We start from the raw sequence: 18,245 nt of genomic DNA on the forward strand, positions 1-18,245 counted from the left end.
ATAAATAAGGGAAATTCAGGATCATTGTTAAGGAGGTGAATGAATAAGCCTTTGATTTAATTTGTTTTCTTCCCCACCACTCTCTTTCTCTTTAGAGTGCTCAGATCTAAGATGCTATCCTCAAATAGTACATATAACCATTTCTTACCTCTCCTGGGTTAGCCATCTGGGTAAATCAGTACCATACATGTGAAAGTGTCTAATAGATTTATTCTGACCCTGACTTCATTTTATTTATTTATTTTAAATATTTATTTATTTATTTTGAGAGAGAGAGGGGCAGAGGGAGAAGGAGAGAGAGAGAGAATCTCAGGCAGACTCTGCTGAGTGCAGAGCCCCCTACGCAGGGCTCCTTCTCATGACCCTGAGATCAGGATCGGAGCTGAGACCAAGAGTCAGTCGCTCAACTGACTGAGCCACCCAGGTGCCCCTCGACTTCGTTTTATTTTTGTGTCACCCTCTTTAACTTCTTTCTTTTAAGTCTTTCAGAAATTATTCAGACTTAGTGAACATTAAGTATAGATACATTTAATGTATTTTTAAAATAATGAGTACCCATGGTACTTTACTGGAAAATATAAAGCTGAATGTTGTAAAACAAGTCTTTTTTCTGAAAAATAATGTTAAAATTGGGATTTTTTTTCCACAGCTAAGGACTTGGTGTAAATATGTTGTAAAAAGCAAAGATAAAGCTATAAAATTTTAATAATAATGTAAGATAATAAAATATTAAATGAACTTAAATGAATTGATTTTATAAGGAGTTATTTATTTATTTATTTATTTATTTATTTATTAAAAGATTTTATTTATTTATTTATTTGACAGAGACAGCCAGCGAGAGAGGGAACACAAGCAGGGGGAGTGGGAGAGGAAGAAGCAGGCTCCAAGCAGAGGAGCCTGATGTGGGGCTCGATCCCAGAACGCCGGGATCATGCCCTGAGCCGAAGGCAGACACCTAAAGACTGCGCTACCCAGGCACCCCGGAGTCACTCGTTTATTCAACCAAACCTTCTTTCACTCTATTCAGATCTTGAATTCTACCACTGTTGCCCTTACTTTTAGTATATGACCTAATTTCCAACATCTGGAAAATATGAAAGCCATCATGATGAGAACTCTCCCTAAAAGTATTTCTCCTTCTAGCCGTATCTAATTTTTCCCCAGCATTTCAGCCTTTGCTCTCTAAAGTTTCACCTCTCTGTCTTATATCAGCAGCTCCTTTACTCTGGGTTCTTCCTGTCAGTACTTAACCTATTCAAGTCTTTTCCATCGTAAAAAAAAGTAAAAATTCTTTAACCTTGTATATTACTCCAGCTACCAACGTACTTTTTCCCCTTCAAATACCTCACTTATTTTCTTAGTTTGCTTATGCCCCATTCATTCCTCAGCCTTCTGCAGTACACACTCTGCCACTACATCACTCCAACTATTTTTGCCTAGTCTACTCTTTGGTGACTTCATCTTTGCTCAATTCAGTGGACACTTCTCCGTCCTCACCTTACTAGCCTTCTTTACAGCTTGTGATACTATTTACTATTCTGCCCTTTCTCAAAATCTTTTTTTTTTTTTTTTGAGAGTCCTTCTCTTTGATGTCACTTTGCTCTCATGGCTTTAATTACTGTGTACATGCTGATTATAGTAAATCGGTGTCTTCAGCTTTCTCTTGAGCTTTAGACGTGTTTATTCAGCTTGCCATCTTCACTTAGGTGGCTCATACGTATTGCAAACTCAACCTACAGAAAACAACTATCATCTTCTTGTTCCCTCAGATCTCTTCCTCCTGCTGTTTTTTATTTCAGTCAGTAATATTGCTGTTGACCTCTTGCCAGGGCAGAAATCATTTTCTTTGACTCCTCCTCCTGCCCAATATTCAGTAACCAAGTGCTATTTGTTCTGCCTTACATCACTTCAGTCTGTCTACCCTGTATGGCAACCACCATCCTGTGGCCACCACCATTATCCCTCACCTGAGTAATTTTAACACTGTTTACTTTTTAACTGGCTTCTCTGCCTCCTGTTCTTATTTATTCCCCCTAAGCATTCAAAAGGCAGCCAAAGATTTTTTTTTTCAAATAAAATAGACTTGATATTTTCCTTTTTTTTTTTTTAAGATTTTATTTATTTATTTGAGAGTGAGGGAGAGAGCACAAGCACGGGGAGAGGGAGACGCAGACTCCCCACTGAACAGGGAGGCCAACATGGGGCTCCATCCCAGGACCCTGGGATCATGACCTGACCTGAAGGCAGATGCTTAACCAACTGAGCCACCCAGGCATCCCTAACTGGTATTTTCTTATTAAAGAAATCTTTAATGGAGTGTTTCCTGTTATTCTTGGAGTAAAAAGGCATTTATGTTCTGGTTCCTACTTAATGTCATCAGCCTCATCCGCCATTGTTTACGGTATCTGTTCTCCCTCAAATGGTTTTCTCTTGCTTCATTTGTCTTCACATTGTGTTTTCCCCTTAACTCATACAACACGCGCACGCACATACACACACACACACACACACACACACACACACCAGCAGTTCTTGAAGTCTGATCTGGGAACTGCTAGTTACCCCCACAATCCTTTTAGAGGGTCCATAAAGGCAACACTATTTTCATAGTAGTACTATGATATTACAGTTGACCCTTGAATAACATGGGGGTTGAGAGTGGGCGTGGATAGCCCACCACTATCACCACAGTCTAAAATTCACATATAACTTTTACTTCCCCAAGAACTTAACTACTAATAGCCGTATAGATAAACAGTAGATTAATATTTATTTTGTAGTTACATGTGTTATATACTATATTCTTACAATAAAGTAAGCTTGAAAAAAGAAAGTGTTGTTAAGGAAAATCACAAAATACACTTATAGTACTGTATTGTATTTATTGAAAAAAAATGTGCATATAAGTGGACCATGCATTTCAAACCCATGTTCTTCAAGGGTCATCGGTATTTCCTTTTCTCATTGTCTCATGAGTGTACAGTGGGTTTTTTCCAAAGATGTCATAATGTGATGATGTCATTGTTCTGGTGTCTAATAGATACATGCTTTTGCATTCTATGTTTTTAAAAGTTCCCATTTAAAAAATCCAATAGGGTAAATAGTGATAGATACAACAAACAAAAACTCTTGAGAGTCTTCCGTAATATCCAAGAGAGTAAAGGGGTCTTGAGTCAAAAAAGTCTGAGAATTGCTGTTTAGGCCTCTTTGAAGGGTGTTTCTTTTGAGAAGTTTTTGCTTAGGTCCTCTACCAGAGTAACCAGTGAGTAAGTTCTGCGGTTTGCACTTGCCCTATCATAGCACTTACCATGCTGTACCATGGTGTGTTAGTTATTTATCTGTCTAGGCCAATAGATGCAAATTTCCATAGAAGAAGGAACTCTGCTGTATCCCCAGTACTGAGCACAGTTTTGAATACATAGTAAGTGCTCAATAAACATGTTGAGTGACTCTCTTCAAAGGTATTGGGGAATATGAGGACTATAACTTGTTTGAAATTATCACCATTTTGTACTTTAGTGATACATTCATTTCTTAATTTTTTTTGGCCCTATTCTTTTTTGACCCATCAATATCTGAAAGGGTTTTAAAAGGCAAGTTGTGTATGTGTGTGTGTGATGAGTGTACAGTACACACACACATGCATATATAGAAAGGAAATGTATATATATTAGAGCAGGAAAAACGTATTTCTGAATCTTTGTCTTTCCAAACCATGGAGCCTTGGACAAGTCTTTTTACTACTTTGAATCTAACTTTCCTCATCAATAATGAGATCGAACTAGATTATCTAAAACCTTTTTCCTATGTGATACTATGTGATTACATGTGAAAGGTGTCAAAAATGTATTAAGTATGTGACTTATATATTTTATTAAAAGTGTACATAAATTTAGTTTTACCCAAATATTAAAATAACTTTGTTTTTACAGGAAAGATGATAAAGACTATGCTTTAAAACAAATAGAAGGAACTGGGATCTCTATGTCGGCATGTAGAGAAATAGCAGTAAGTGAAGTTCTTTTTATAATCATTATTTTCAATTGACTTATGAGTGTCAACTATGTACGTCTCTGAATTGCATTTGTCACACATACACATTAATTTAAAGTTGGTAAATATTTTTCATATTGACGATCTGTAGAAAAATACATTTGTTTCCTAAAAGAAGTAAAGGTGGCATGTAGTTCTAGCAAAAAATATCTGTATAAGTTCATTTATTTGGGAGTAAGTCAATCTTAGTTGTTTATATAAATATATATTTTTCCAATAAATGTCACTAAATATTAAGGGACCAGTTATTATTATTTCATTGGGTGCAATAAAAGTAAATTTGTATGAATCTATGTGTTAGTTCATTAAAATTAATTCTATTTTAATAAGATGAGATTGATGTCATTACTTATGTGAACTTAAAATGAGATTGTGTTATTTGATTTTCATTTTATCTGTCTGTTCATTTGAAAATGTGTAAATCTGTGCTGTTTTCTTTCAGAAGCATAGCTTTCCATATGGTATTAGAATCTTATTTTGATTCCAAAGGAAAATATTCATGTTAATGCATTACTAAATAATTATTCACACATTTAAACTGAGTATTACTTCCATGAGATTTTATTTCATTTCATACTATTGTAACACTATGGATCCAAATTTGTCTTTTCTGGCTATAATCAAAATATTCTAGAGTATATATTATAAACTTTGCTTTGTTGCATTTAGCCCTTGTATCTATCTACAGATAATAGGCTGTTGTGACCTGGGTATATTAATTTAAATAATTTTACCCATTTAACAGATTCTATACCACTGGTTTCAGTTAACAGCCATTTGTTGTGTGTAATGTTGATGGGAACTAGAGTAGGTAAAAGTAAAGAAACAGAACTAGTGAGGGTCCCTGGCCTTAAATATTTACACACCGATAAGGAAAGACACTCATAAATCTTATATTAATCGAGTACCAAGCACAATGATAGAAGTGTTTGGAGAAAGAGAAAATTATCTACATCTAACTGAGAGAATCAAGGAAGGTTGCAGGTTTTGGAAGACATGTAAGAATTACCTCCATGACGGAAGAGTAGAGGTGAGGTGGAGGGCGTTCTTTCTTAACCAAAGGTATGCCGTGTTGGAAGTTATATTTCAAGTAATTGATAGATTTTTAATGTTCTTGAATCTAGAGAAAGGATATCTGTACCTTAACTGTCAGTTCTTCAACATCTACAGTTCTACATATTCTAGTTAGTTTTGAATTAAAATCCATTAAACTGTGGTTAGTGATGTTAGATGTCATGATAGAGATTACCTTTGGAGGGTTCAGAGAGTGACAGAAAGGGAGACACGGAAACTTTCAGGATTCTAGTAATGTTCTGTTTCTTGATCTTGCTCTGGGTCTGGTTATATAGGTTTACTATGTGAGAACTCACTGAGCTGTGCACTTACAGTTTATGTGTTTTTCTCTGTTGATTAAACTTCAACAAATGTTTTAAAAACAAACAACTCCATTTTAGGAGCAGACATTCTTCATGTATATATTGATAACTGTAAATGCAGTTAAGTATAGAAAGAAATACAAAAACTTATTTTTAATGTATTTGATTATCGTTCTTCAACCTAAAGTAAGCAGAAATTTTTATTTTTGATGAAATTTACTAATTTTTCCTTTTTATGACTTGATTTCTGTATCTGGCTGAAGGAATCTTTTGTACTAATTGTGAAGAAATTTTCCTGTGTTTTCTTCTAAAAGCTGTATAGTTTTGGTTTTATGTTTTTGTTTATGTTATTCTTAATTCATTTTTGTTTGTATAGGTGTGATGTAAGGTTTGAGCTTCTTAATCCTGCCTCACCCCATATGAATGTGCAGTTGTTGTAACATCATTTTTTAAAAAAGATTCTTCCCCACTGTATTTGGTACCTTTGTAAACACTTAAGTGACTGTGTGAGTATGGACTATTTCTGGGCTCTATTCTGTTCCATCTGTTTGTCCATACTTATGCCAATATCAGGTCACTAGCTTTATAGCAAGATTTGAAGTAAGATTGTATATGGCCACCAGCCTTATTCTTCTGTTTCAGGATTATAATATTTTAGGTCCTTTGCATTATCATATACATTTTTGGATCAGCTAGTCAATTTTTGTTTCTAAAATATGCCTGTTGGGATTGTGGTTTGGATCAATTCAGGGAATATTGACACATCCTAACCATGAATCTGAAAAGATATACTTTCTGTTTTTTAAGGTTTTCTTTAATTTTCTCAACAGTGTTTTGTAGTTTTTAGTTGTAGAGGTTTTACACACCTTCCATTAAATTCATTTCTGAGGACTTCATGTTTTCTGGCACTATTGTAAATGGGATTATTTTTTAAATTTTAATTTAAAATTTTATTTCCCTTTTGTTTGCTTCTATACTTAGAAATAGAACTTTAAAAAGAAAAAATAGAACTTTAAAAATATTGTGCGTTTTATATATATTATATATGTAAATTCACTGATAGGTTTTGATGATATATGCAGATTTTTTGCATAAATAATTATGTCATTTGCAATTATGTTTTACTTCTTTCCATCTTTTTATTTTTATTTCTTTTCTTATTCCGCTGGCTTGGGCCTTTCATATAATGTCGAAGAGTAATGAGGATGGACATCTTTGACTTGTTCCCAATCTTGGGGAAAGTGTTTTCAGTGTTTCACCGTTAGGTAAAATGCTAGCTTTAGGTGTTTTTGGTTTTTTTTTAATAGATGCCATCAGTCAGACTAAGGAAGTTCCTTCTATTTTTTTCATAAGTGGTATCGAATTTTATCAGATGCTTTTTTCTACATGTACTGAAATGACCTCATAGTTCTCTTTTATTCTATCACATTGGTAGGCTACATTGATTTCTAATGTTTATCCAATTTTGCATTCTTGAAATAATCCCTGCTTGGTTACATATTGCTAGATTTGATTTACTAATGTGTTGTTAAGGAGTTTTAAGTGTATGAGTTTGAAGGATGTTGGTCTATAATTTTATCTTTCCTGTAATGTCTTTGTCTTTGGTATCAAGACTGTGCAGCCTTTCTTCATCCCCCATATTCTTCTGACAGTTTCTGTAAGATTGATAGTTTTTCTTCCTTAAATGTTTGTTAGAATTCACCAACCAATATTATTTACTTAGGAGATAAAGAGCTCTTCAGATTTTATTTTTCATCTTGTGTTTGATATATTGTATTTTTTATGTAATTTGTCTATTTTTTTTTTTAAGATTTTATTTATTTATTTGACAGAGAGAGAGGGCGCACGGACACAAGCAGGGAGAGTTGGCAAGCAGAGAGAGAGGGAGAAGCAGGCTCCCTGCTGAGCAGAGATCCCAATGCGGGGCTGGATTCCAGGACCCTGGGATCATGACCTAAGGCAGACGCTTAACCGACTAAGCCACCTAGGCACCCCTGTAATTTGTCTATATCTAATTTGTCTATTTTGTTTAGGTTGTTGAATTTATTAGCACAAAGTTGTTCATAATATTCCATTATCTTTTCTGTGTAGTTTCTGTGGTGATGTCCTGTTTCATTGTGGGTTGGTAATTTGTGTTTTCTGTCTATATCATTGATCTTTGCTCTTACTGTGTTTTTCCTTCCACTTTTGGCTTACATTTCTCTTTTATCTTCTTAGGTTGGAACCTTAGGTCATTGATTTTAAATTTTGATTTTAAGTTATTCTTTTTAAAAAGCAATTGAAACTATAAATTTTCCTCCAAGCTGTATTCTATTTGCATTCCATAAGTTTTGTTGCATTATATTTTCATTATAATTTAGTACAGAATATTTTCAGTTTTCTTTGTGATTTTTTTTCTTTTATTCATGGATTATTTAGAAATGTATTGTTTAATTTTTAGGGGTGCCTGGGTGGCTTAGTCAGTTAAGCGTCTGACTTGATTTGGGCTCACATCATGATCTCAGGGTTGTGAGATCGAGCCCTGCGTCAGGCTCTATTCTCAGCCTAGAGTCTGCTTGTTCTTTTTCCTCTGCTCCTCTCCTCGCAACTCACTGTCTCTCATACTCTCTCTCTCAAATAAATTAATTAAATCTTAAATATATGTGTGTGTGTGTATGTGAATATATATATACATATATATGTATATGTGTATATTGTTTAATTTTTAAACATGTTTGGAATGCAATAGAAAACCTAGAAATGAACCCATAAATATATAGTCAGTTAATCTTTGACAAAGGACGAATGGATATATAATGGAAAAAAGACAGTCTCTTCAATAAATGATGTTGAGGAAACTGGACAGCTAAACTGGACATGCAAAAGAATGAAACTCGACCACTTTCTTTCACCATATACAAAAATAAACTCAAAATGGATTAAAGGCCTAAATGTGAGACCTGAAACCATAAAAATCTTTGAAGAGAACACAGGCAGTCATTTCTCTGACGTTGGCTATAGCATCATTTTTCTAGATCTGTCTCCTGAGGCAAAGGATATGAAAGCCAGAGTAATCTATTGGGACTACATCAAAATAAAAAGTTTTTGCACAGTGAAGGAAACAGTCAACAAAACCAAAAGGCAACCTACTTAATGGAAAAAAGATATTTGCAAATCACATATCTGATAAAGGGTTGGTATCCAAAATATATAAAGAACTTATACAACTCAACACCCCAAAAATAAATAACCCAATTAAAAAATGGGCAGAAGACATGAACAGACATTTCTCCAAAGAAGACATCCAGACAGCCAACAGACACAAAAAAGATGCCCAACATCACTCATCATCAGGGAACTGCAAATCAAAACTGCAATGAGATAACACCTCACACCTGTCAGAATGGCTAAAATCAAAAACACAAGAAACAACTGTTGGTGAGGATGTAGAGAAAAAGGAATCCTGATGCACTCTTGGTAGGAATACAAACTGGTGCAGCCACTGTGGAAAACAGTATGGAGGTTCCTCAAAAAGTTAAAAATAGAACTACCCTATTGTACAGTAATCACAATATTGGGTATTTACCCCAGAAATTCAAAGGGATACATGCACCCCTTTGTTTATTGCAGTATCATTTATGATATCCAAATTATGGAAGCAGCCCAAGTGTCCATTGATAGATGAATGAATAGAGAAGATGGGCATGTGTCTGCATGTGTGAACGTGTGCATGCATACACACACACACAAATATTCAGCCATAAAAAAAAATGGAATCTTGCCATTTGCAACAACATGGATGGAGCTAGAGAGTATAATGCTGAGTGAAGTAAGTCAGAGAAAGACAAATACCGTATGATATTACTCATGTGGAATTTAAGAAACAAAACAAGCAAGCAAAAGGGGGAAAAAAAGAGTCAAACCAAGAAACAGACTCTTTAACCATAGGGAACAAACCAATGATTACTAGAGGCGAGGTGGGTGGAGGATGGATAAAATAGGGGACGGGGATTAAAGAGTACACTTACCATGATGAGCACTGAGTAACGTATAAATTGTTGAATCACTATATTGTACACCTGAAACTAATATAACACTGCATGTTAACTATACTGGAATTATAATTAAAAAACTTAATAAAAATGTTTTTTTAAACATCTGAGTCTTTTGAGAAATTTGTTGATTGCTAATTTATTTCCATGTGGTCAGAGAAAAGAGATCCTGTATTTTAGAGCCATACTGAAAATATTTACAGGTGAAATTATATCAAATCTAGGATTTTTTTCAAAATAATCCAGGGTAAGGTGGGAGGAGTGGGTATGAATGTTGATAAAATGAGATAGGCTGAGCGTGGATAATGATACACAGGGGTCTATTTTACTATTCTCTTTTATTTATGTTTGAAAAGTTTCTATAATAAAAAGTTAAAAAGAAAAAAAATCTGTCTCTTTTGTCACATCTTATCAGTCCTCTTTCCCTTCCATTTATTATATCTTCCTCTGAGAAGTTCTGTTTCCCCACCACTCATCTCCTTTATTCTCTTACAGTCTGAGCCCAGTTTATTTTCTTTCATAGCACTTATAACAAATTATAAGGCATTTCTTTTTGTTGGTTTTCTATTTTCACTAGACTGTAACACATTTCTTCACCAGTGTGTGCTAGGCATGACACAGTCTTTGCTCAGTAAGTACTTATAAAAGGGAGGGAAGAAGGAAAGAACTCCGAGCATTTCTTCTAAAGTTAAGAGCATTGCATGTCTTCATCCTCATTGTATTTTTTTTTTTTAAAGATTTTATTTATTTATTTGACAGAGAGAGACAGCCAGCGAAAGAGGGAACACAAGCAGGGGGAGTGGGAGAGGAAGAAGCAGGCTCATAGCAGAGGAGCCTGATGTGGGGCTCGATCCCGTAACGCCAGGATCACGCCCTGAGCCGAAGGCAGACGCTTAACCGCTGTGCCGCCACCCAGGCGCCCCATCCTCATTGTATTTTAAGTGGTTTGTTGTATTTCCAGAATTTCTTGCGAGCTAGAATCCATTTAGCTTTGTGATTTTCAAACTGTGCTTCAGTGGACTATCAGTATTCCTAGAGGCAGCCTTGTAGTTGGAATAAGGGAGCTAGGGGTGCAGAGGTAAAAAGCTCTAGACTCTACTTTAAAAGTTCACATCTACTTGACTCTAGGCACCTTAGGGTTTGTTTTTTATTTTGTTTTTATCGACTTGCAAGAATTTGATTGAAGAAAGCTTCCACAGCTTTAACAAAATAATTGAAATAATTTTGAAAAAATATCCTATATATATACTGTTGAAGTAATTTCAACTTAGCTATCATCATACCCATGGCATAAATTCAGAATTTATTATTTTTGCCATGTCGTAAAATTTTAATTTAGAAATCAGTGTTGTTTTGAGAATATCAGAGGTTTTCTTTCCTATTTTCTCACTGGTCTAAGTGATGTTTATTGACAAGATACAGTTTTAAATGCTTTTAATTTATTTTTTATTTATTTGTACTTTTAAGAGTTCAGTTAAGTGTGATATTGTACAGTACAATTGGAATGAATTAAGTTTATGACGAATGACGTATTAAGACATTTATATTTTTAGTAGTGATCTTAGTACAGGAAATTATAAGATTTTATTCCCAGTAGAATTAGAAGAATTTAGGTGATTTCTGTGATGGAAACCATTGCTTAAATTTATTCAAACATTTCCTTCAATTTTTTTTTTTAACATAAAATCTTCAAAACAAACCAAAAAAATAAAAACACCCTTAAAAAATGTTAAATATCTACAGGCTATGGGCTCTGTATGGGGTGATGAAATGCTGAAGTGCTTTTCTTCAGCTGGGAAAACTCTGGGATGTTCCCACAGTGTCAGAGTACCAGTCTCAAAGTACTGCCTGTAGCACTTACAGCCCTGGCCAGATTACCTGTGCTTTACCTAGCTTTGCCACTTATGAGCTTTTAGGACCCAAGGCAAGTTACTTAATTTCCTTGTGTTTTCATTTCCTCATTTGTAAAATGGTGATAGTGTCTCATAGGGTTTATTGTGAGGAACTTGGCATAGTTCTTTGGACCTGTTAAACTCTAGGTAAATGTTAGCTACTCTCAATACATAATCAGTTACCACTACTGCAGCCACAGCATTAGGATTGTGTGCTTAGTTGCATTTGTCTCCCACTGGAGGACTTCAGCAAGTCTTAGCACATTTTATATGCCAGGACCTAGCACATCTACCACAGTGGCTGGCATGTAGGAGGCATTTGGTTAATGTTAGTCCTGCTAAATGTAGCCCAGCTCCCTGGTTTTTTGGAAGTACTTCAGTAGAAATATTGACTTAGACATAATTCCCCACTGAGACTCAGTTCCATCTCTTACACCCATAGTGACCCATCTCCTGATAAATCTCCCTTAAACACCCAACATAGAGTATTTTACTTACTCAGTAATAGTAGTTATTTACTGTATTAGTTTTCCAAGGCTGCCATAACAAAATACTATGAACTGGGTGGCTTAAACAACAGAAACTTATTTCTCAACGGTGGAGCCTGTAAGTCCAAGATCAGAGAGTCTGCAGAATTGGTTTCCTCTGCGGTTTCTCCTGGGTTTGTGGTTTCTCCTCTTCAGTGGTCATCTGTCTGTGCAAGCTACCCTGGTGTCTCTCTATGTGTCCTAACCTTCTCCTCTTATAAGGTCACCATTCAGATTGGATTAGGGCTACCCTAATGACCTTATTTTAACTCAGTTGCCTCTGTAAAGACTTTATCTTCAAATACAGACACATTCTGAGGTACTGGGGGTTAGGGCTTCAACATATGATCTGGGGAGAACACATTTCAGTCCATAACACTTACTATTACTTAATTACTTACCATGATAATGATAGCTCTTACTGTTGATAATACTTTATGAAAAAGGTTGCTTTGGCCGATGTCGTAGAGGTTGCTGCCTATGTTCTCCTCTAGAATTTTGATGGATTCCTGTCTCACATCGAGGTCTTTCATCCATTTGGAGTTTATTTTTGTGTATGGTGTGAGAGAGTGGTCAAGTTTCATTCTTTTGCATGTAGCTGTCCAATTTTCCCAGCACCATTTATTGAAGAGACTGTCTTTTTTCCACCAGATGTTTTTTCCTGCTTTATCAAATATTAGTTGCCCAAAGAGCCGAGGGTCCATTTCTGGGTTCTCTATTCTGTTCCATTGGTCTATGTGTCTGTTTTTGTGCCAGTACCATGCTGTCTTTGTGAAATAATACTTTAAATCATTACCGTGGAAGATTTGTTGTCTGACTAATCAGCTGGATGTTTTAAAAATAGAAGTGGTTTAGTTTTTTTAAGAAGTGGATTTTTCAAAGAAGTGGATTGGTTTTATGAAGAAAGCAGTGATCTTAGTCCACAGATGAGAAGCCAAAGGTGTGTTGTATGATGCCTTTTAATTTGTATATTTTGTTTATTCACAAATTCATTATTCACCAAAAACTTAATGAGTGCCTACCAGGTGCCCAGGCAGGGTGCTAGAAGGTAAGCAGTGCTATCGTGAGCAAGACACGTGCTTGCCATTGGCCAGTTCACAATCTAGTATATACTTAAAATATCTGTGCCTCTGGAATATAAGGAGAAATAGTCCCCAAGAGTATTAGGTCTTAGAAAGTGTTGGTATTTGGGGTGCCTGGGTAGCTCAGTCCATAAAGCGTCTGCCTTCGGCTCAGGTCATGATCCCAGAGTCCTGGGATCAAACCCCGGGTCAGGCTCCCTGCTCAGCAGAGAGGACACTCTGTGTCAAATAAATAAATAAATAAAATCTTTAAAAAATAGAAAGTGTTGGTATTAGACCTGAGCGCTGACTTTGTATTTTAAAAGTCAGTTAATTAATTTTGAAAGCATTAAAATCCTTATTTGAACCACTACCTCGGACTGTGATCATGAGCAAATTATTTAATCCCCTCAAACCACTATTTCCTCATTTATAAAATAGAAGTAATATAAATATTTCATAGGGTAATTCATGACTAAGTGAGATAATGCATGTCATAATGCTTAGCACCATACTTGGTACTTATGAAGAACTTAATAAAATGGTTGCTGCTGTTTTTTATGTTTTGTTTTATTTTGTTTTATTTTGTTTTGAGTATAGGAGCTAAACCTCATCTTGGAGGTGAAATTGAGGAGATACTAAGAATAGCTTTATTTGTAGGTTTCTAATAATTGGAGAGAACTTTTGCCAGAGCTTTGGAGTTTGTTGTAATTTCTACCCTGCCAGTTTCCAGAAAGGATTTGAAATAGTGCCTGAGAAGTGTGTTCCAATCATGAGGTAATGGAGAAAACACTGACCCAGAACTAAGACGAACTTAGCACCAGGTTTAGCTCTGGAGCCAGCAGGATGATCCTGGGTAATCCCGAAGTCTAGACTTTCCCTATCAGATTCTTTGCCTTGTTTATTAATTAGGAAATGGTTAATCTTAGATACTGGCCTTTAGGTTTCTGAGGCTTTGTGTATAATTTCTAAAGTCTCATAAATTTGAAATTATATTCTAAAAGCAGAAATATATAACTTGAATTTAATCTTCTTCTTGAATAAAGTAATTTTCACTTTCCAGAGAATAATCAGTAATATAAATAACTTAATAGATAGTCCATTCATAGTCTTTCCTTGGCTGAATTCATTTCAGAGTCCCTAATATATTGTTACCATTGCATTTATATTAATTCCTGTTTTGGTAGCAGTGTTCTTATAAAAGGTACTGAAGTCATAAGTTCTAAGACCTTGACTTTCTCACATGGCTGTCATATATTTGGAAAATATTTGGAAGGCACTATGTAAGTCAGTTTTAACTGATAAATACATAATATCAGGCTTCATGAGAAATTTTTTCTTGTTACTGTTACTGCTGTTATTCCTTTTTTTTTTTTTTTTTTTTGCTTGGCAGAGTAGGGATACTTTTTAACTGATGGATTATTAGGGCCACTTTGATTAATAAATGAGGATAAAATAAGGAGATAAAAGATTTTAAATAGGAGAATGTCCTTCTAGGATATGAGAAAGGTTAAACCCATAAAAATGTTTTCTACTTAGATGCCTCTGTCTGTATAAGTTCTTTATTATTTTATTAAAAGTCTACAAAATTTTAATCAACTGTGTAATTTAAATGCCTGAAAAAAATAGATACTATATCTCACAGAATTGCAGATCTTAATTCTTATCTGATATTTGATATTGACAAGTGATGTATTTTCTACTGTTGGAATTAGTTTTTTAAAAGCTATTGAATTGTACACTTAAAATTGTTAAAATGGTGACTTTAATGTTGTATATTTTATCACAATAAAAAACTAAAACAAAAGTAAAGACCAACTAAACAATAACAATAAAATAGATTTACTCAGTTATATCTTTTCAGTATCTTTTCCCCAGAGTTCTTCCGCATTCATTACTGAAGCACTTATTTGGACACTTTCAGAAATAGTGTGGGTACTTAATAGATTTTTAGGATTGATTACCATTGGTTTTGTATTTCTGTGAATTACAAATGTATGATTTATTTAACATTGTCATGGCAAAGATTTTTAATTGATCTTCCTTGTTTTGCAGTTACTTCGAGAGCTTAAGCATCCAAATGTCATCTCTCTTCAAAAGGTATTTCTGTCTCATGCTGATAGGAAAGTATGGCTTCTGTTTGACTACGCTGAACATGACCTCTGGGTAAGGTGAATTGCTGGTAGACAAGCCGAGCCATTGGTTTCAGTCAGGGATTAAGAGTGACTAAAAACAATTTTAGTTTATCTTACTATGAGATTTACATTTTTAAAATAAAAGTAACCTCATAGAATGTGGTTGATGAATTACCAAGACAAGGGTATTTTGCTTTGTATTACTACATTTTGATCTCATCAGTTTGAACTTTGTAACGTGCTATAGAAAACAGTAGAATCTAAAGAGTATAAACAGTTATTCACTATTGTTTCCTAGCTGTAGAGTTTTGATAAAATTTTAAAGAGTAACTGTAATAGCTCTTTCGTTATAGAATTTAAAAGCAGCATGTTTCCTTTTACTCTTTAAAGGAATATAAAATGAGAAAGCAGTATCCTTATGTAGGAAGATAAATATGTTGTATTTGGAAGACTAGACTGAGATTTAATGGTTGTATCTGTTACTTGTTATACGACATTAAACAAGTCTCTTAATGGCTCTGAAGTTGTAGTCCCCCCAATCCCATCTGTAAAATATGGTACTTTTCCTGCTTTTTTACAGGATTTTTCTGAAGAACAATTTTGTATTTGAAAAGCTTTATAAACAAAGTGTACTATACAAATGTAGCATATTATTAATCATTTATTGGATATTATTCATACTTAATACTCCATATTCTAATGTATTTCTTATTTCCATCAGCAGAAGTTCAATATTGTACTTACCTAAATTGGGCATGTTCTTGTATAGGAAGAATTCTTTGTGGAAGAGAGCTTCCAATTAAACCCTTGAAGATTCTCAAAGTCAAGTAATTACAGTCTATTAGATTAGTTTTATTAGGTTAGCTAATATAATGACAAAAATGATGTTATATTGATAAAAATTATTATAAACTGAGAATTTAAATTTATCTTGGCTAAATAGCTGAATTACATATAGCCAACTCAGTATTTTGCATTTACTTGGTGGATTGTTTTTAAAATTGGTATTTACATAAGTCTTGGGTAACTATAAAATTTACTCTTTTATTAAACATAACAGTTATGTTCTTTGAAAGTCTAAACTGCCATCTTGGGGCTAAGTATTTATGATATATATTAAGAAAATTTGGCAGGATAGCCAAAATAATTTTCAAATATACTTACAAAACTTATATCCTGATCAGTTTTATGTAAAGAACATGTTAACATAGACTACAGTTTAGAAAATAAAACAAGTAAACAAAAACCCAGTATTACATTGAGTTAATTAAGTAGCAAGTACCTCACTTCTGTGAACTATACTTTTTCTGGTAAATAAGTAGTTTAATAAGATCTTTAAGCATTTCATTGTGTTTTGTATACTGTTTTATATTTATATTTATACATTGGTTGTACATTGAGATAAATAAAAAACATATGTACAGCTCTTCCTTAACTTACATGGGGTTACATCCTAATAAACCCATCACAAATTGAAAATCTCATTAAGTCAGAAATATATTTAATTCACCTGACCTATCAAACATCACAGCATATCCTAGCCTACCTTAAGTGTGCTGAGAACACTTATATCAATCTCCAGTTGGACAAAGCATCTAACACAAAGCCTATTTTATAATAAAGCATTGAAAATCTCATATAAATTATTGAGTACTGTACTGAAAATGAAAAACAGAATGGTTGTTTGCTCTTGCTGACTGGGTGCAGTAGCTGCCACTGCCCAGCGTCATGAGCGAGTATTGTACTGCATGTCACCAGCCTGGGAAAATATCAATTTGCAAAATTCGAAGTATGGTTTCTGCTGAGTGCCTTATCGCTTTTACTCCATCATAAAGTCAAAAAACCTTAAGTTGAACCATTGTAAATTGGAACCATTGATACTGCTATGCAAAGGATTATAATCTTCTGGCTCAATTAGATGTCTTTAAAATTTACATTTTTCATTCATCTGTAGTTTGTAAATATAAATATAAAATTTTAAAATAAAACTAGTACAAACTCCAGTAAAATCGCTCAAAAGTAAGTTCGCCTTCTAAAAATAGTAAAATATTTCTAAATTCTTTTGCTAATTTCCAGAACTAGCCTCATTTACATAATTTTAACTTCAGAGTTTAGAAATTGAAACTTATATGGGTTTCATGTACTTTCAGATTTATAAGAAATATTTTTGCTCTGTAGATTCCTGTTTTCCATGAGTAAATGCAGTTTAATTCAAATTGTTTTTATAAGTTATCTGGAAAGAATTGTTTTTGACCTGGAAGTAGACATCAGATTTCTGTTTTATGAAACTACCGCCCAAGGTCAATGCTGGTTGTAAATGTTTTTGTTGTTGTTGTATCTTCTGTTCTTTTAAAATAAATCTAATCAAATCAAATTGGGATTCTGTTAATAAAAATTTGTTAAATTAGTGTGGCCAATATTGAATTGAACACTCATACGCAAGCCTAACATGAAATCAAATTATATGACCCAAATTTATGAGAAATTTTCTAGGGTGGTTTATAAACATGATTTGTAGTAGTTGAACATAGGAGATAATATTGTATTCAATATAATTCCTAGCAGGCTAGTATGTGATACTTAATTTTACATGTAGGTATAGTAATTACACTTTTACAAATTATGCTACATGCAGTGTTGCCAGATGTGTATATATAGTCATCATTTATTGTCATCTTATTAATATTCATTTAAGTCAAGTAAGTACTTTTAATGTTCATTTTAATAAAAATCAATTCACTTTACTAAAACCTACTTTATCCATTTTATTTTCTTGTTTTAATTGGAATATTGAAACAAATAAGCTGGGGTAAGGCAGCAGAGGGTAACAGAAACAGTCCCAGTAAAAAGAATCATTTAAAAAAATCACTCAGGTGTTGGTGAAATTTCATGATAAGCACACCACATATGTGTAATATAGCCCTGAAATTAAAATGAAGGTAAGAGATTTCCCCAGTGTAGTTTTTTGTAGTTATAAAATATTGGTTAAAAAAAAGTATTTTGTTAAAATCTAATGAAAGTGTTAACTGAAGAAATGCATGTGGCCTCATTAATTGTACCTCTACATATTCTTCTATTCTTACTCTAGCAGATTTTAATTTTTAAAAATGATGTATTTTAATCTATTTTTTATTAAGCTCTAGAGAACCACTAGCTCTTATTAAGGT

General features: G+C 33.8%; 1 protein-coding gene across 3 annotated transcripts in view; it reads left to right on the forward strand.

Moving 5' to 3' along the window:
• Positions 1-18,245, forward strand: part of CDK8 (cyclin dependent kinase 8) — a 118,022-nt gene that overhangs the window by 54,651 nt on the left and 45,126 nt on the right. For 2 of the 3 annotated variants that reach the window (XM_008692162.2, XM_008692163.2), the window contains exons 2-3: positions 3,936-4,011; positions 14,999-15,109. In XM_008692162.2, the coding sequence (XP_008690384.1) occupies positions 3,936-4,011; positions 14,999-15,109 (187 nt within the window). The remainder of the gene's footprint in view (positions 1-3,935; positions 4,012-14,998; positions 15,110-18,245) is intronic. The other variant, XM_040621696.1, reaches the window with a different exon arrangement.

Source organism: Ursus maritimus, unplaced genomic scaffold, assembly GCF_017311325.1.
Source record: "Ursus maritimus isolate PB19 unplaced genomic scaffold, ASM1731132v1 scaffold_10, whole genome shotgun sequence".
Classification (NCBI taxonomy): domain Eukaryota; kingdom Metazoa; phylum Chordata; class Mammalia; order Carnivora; family Ursidae; genus Ursus; species Ursus maritimus.